The 2,091-nt window shown below is 44.2% G+C and overlaps 1 protein-coding gene across 1 annotated transcript; it reads right to left on the bottom strand.

Annotated features, from left to right (window-relative positions):
• Positions 1 to 1,440: 1,440 nt before the first annotated feature.
• Positions 1,441 to 2,091, bottom strand: LOC126694863 (uncharacterized protein At4g02000-like). The gene has a single exon (XM_050391385.1). It carries the CDS (start codon positions 2,089 to 2,091, stop codon positions 1,441 to 1,443), a length of 651 nt encoding a protein of 216 aa, XP_050247342.1.

Raw genomic sequence — 2,091 nt, forward strand, 5'->3', positions numbered from 1 at the left:
CCTTTTTTTGATACAGCCAAGTAAAACATGGACCTATAAATCCCATATCCTTCAATCCGCAGTAGTCAATTGTCTCCACGAATCTCATCATTTGCTGCCTAGGCCGAGAACTACCACCTTCCTTCTCCGACATCCTAGTTAATTCATTGAAGTCTCCAATGACCAACCATGGTAGAGGGGACGTGTGGCTCAACTGCTTCATCCTTGTCTAAGATTCTGACCTCTTTGAAGTATCCGGATTGCCGTAAAATCCTGTTAAGTGCCACCAACCGGAATCTGTTTCGCCTTCCACAAGAGCATCAATGTGTGTTTGTGAGTAAGTTTGGACGTCTAAACGAACCTCCTCCTTCCATAGTAGTGCCAGCCCACCACTTGCACCATCGCTATCCACAAAGAAACCATTCTTGAACTCACATTTGTCTCGAACCATAATCATCCAATCCTCGTTCGACTTAGTCTCCATGAGAAAGACTATTTTGGGAACTTCTTTTTTTATTACCTCTTTCAAGGCGTTAACTGTCCGGAGGTTCCCAAGCCCTCGGCAGTTCCAACTTAATAGATTCATTGGACCCGGCGGGGCTGCCCAGCAACCTCCGCCGCTCTAAATTCTGAAGCCAATAGCAAGCTTAAGTCTTTTGTTTCTTGCTCAATTTTAGTACGTTTTTCTTTTTCCTGCATCAAGCCATCCTTTGTTTGCTGCATTTTCAATTTCCGTTTGGGCCCCTCTTTTTGCTCTGTTATATCCTCTTTTTCAATAGCTGGTCTGCTAATTCTAACCCATGTTCCTTTGGGCCGAGCCCCTTCTTCCTGCATGGGCCTACTTAAGCCCTCCTCACTACTAGCCGTATTCCTCATGCCCTCCTTCTTTCTTCCTTTACTTGCTTTTTCCTTTTCCACCCACCCCATGCAAAATTATGGATTCATTAAATCTCCCTCTTCTATACGGTTCTGTAACCGTGGAATATTTTTTATTTCCACACCCAGCTGCTCCGTTCCACTTTCCTTGCATTCCACAATTTCCATATTCATCATCTTTCCATGATTAGCCTCATTTACTCCCGTTTGACTTGCGTGTGGACGTTTGGTTCCGATATTTCCGTTTATTGCCTCATCTAGTGCCTTTAATTCCTCCGTAAAAACCGTTGCACATTGATTCCCTTTTACTGTCACTGCCTCACCTGTAACTGTCACTACCTCACCGGTAACTGCACTGCCTGAACCACCGCTAGCAGCGTTTTCCGTCCTCTTCAACCTCATTGGTATCCCCTGTTTCTTGTCCACCGCCTTGGTAAGCCCTCCCTCCTTATACTTCGCCTCTGCATTCCCTTTTTCATACCCCTGGACTTCCACGACTGTCTTCTTCATTGGGTTGTATTGATTAGCATGCATCCATGGACCAAATTGTTGTTTGCTTGGTGATAGTGTTCCACGACTCCGCAGCTAGAGACTACACTCCTTGTCATCATGAGTGAGATGGCCACACCAGTAACATAGATTAGGTAACCTTTCATACATAAAGGAAACCCAACCTTCTTCATTCTCATCAAATTTAACCCTCCGACCTCTGCATAGTGGCTCCGATACATCAATGACCACCCTTACTCTCAGAAAATTACCACCCCTCATTTCAGTCTGATCTTTCGGCACCGTGACCTCTCCCAATGTCTCACCTAAACTGCTTGCCACCTCGCTTGACAGTAGGGAATATGGTAGATTATGAATCTGAATCCAAAAAGCTACCTTGTTGAATTGGAGGTTCTCAATCGGAGAAGACATATCATACCTTTGGAAGACCACCAAATGTCTATCAAACGCCCAAGGTTCGCCCATAAGGACCTTTTCAATATCCTCCTCAGATTCGAACGCAAAGAGTAATATATTATCCCCTGCATTGCTGACTTCAAATTTTCTTCTCGTGCGCCACAAAGGCCTAAAAGTTTTTGCTACCGCCTCAATGTTTATAGATCGCCGCGTAAAGAACTTTGCTGCTAAAGTATATGTCTGCCTTTTCTTATTTTTTGATAGATCAAACTTGTTATCCTCCTTACTAGACAACGATAGTTTCTTCCAATCCTTTGTTAGTTCCTCCAT

This window comes from Quercus robur, chromosome 2 (assembly GCF_932294415.1).
Source record: "Quercus robur chromosome 2, dhQueRobu3.1, whole genome shotgun sequence".
Classification (NCBI taxonomy): domain Eukaryota; kingdom Viridiplantae; phylum Streptophyta; class Magnoliopsida; order Fagales; family Fagaceae; genus Quercus; species Quercus robur.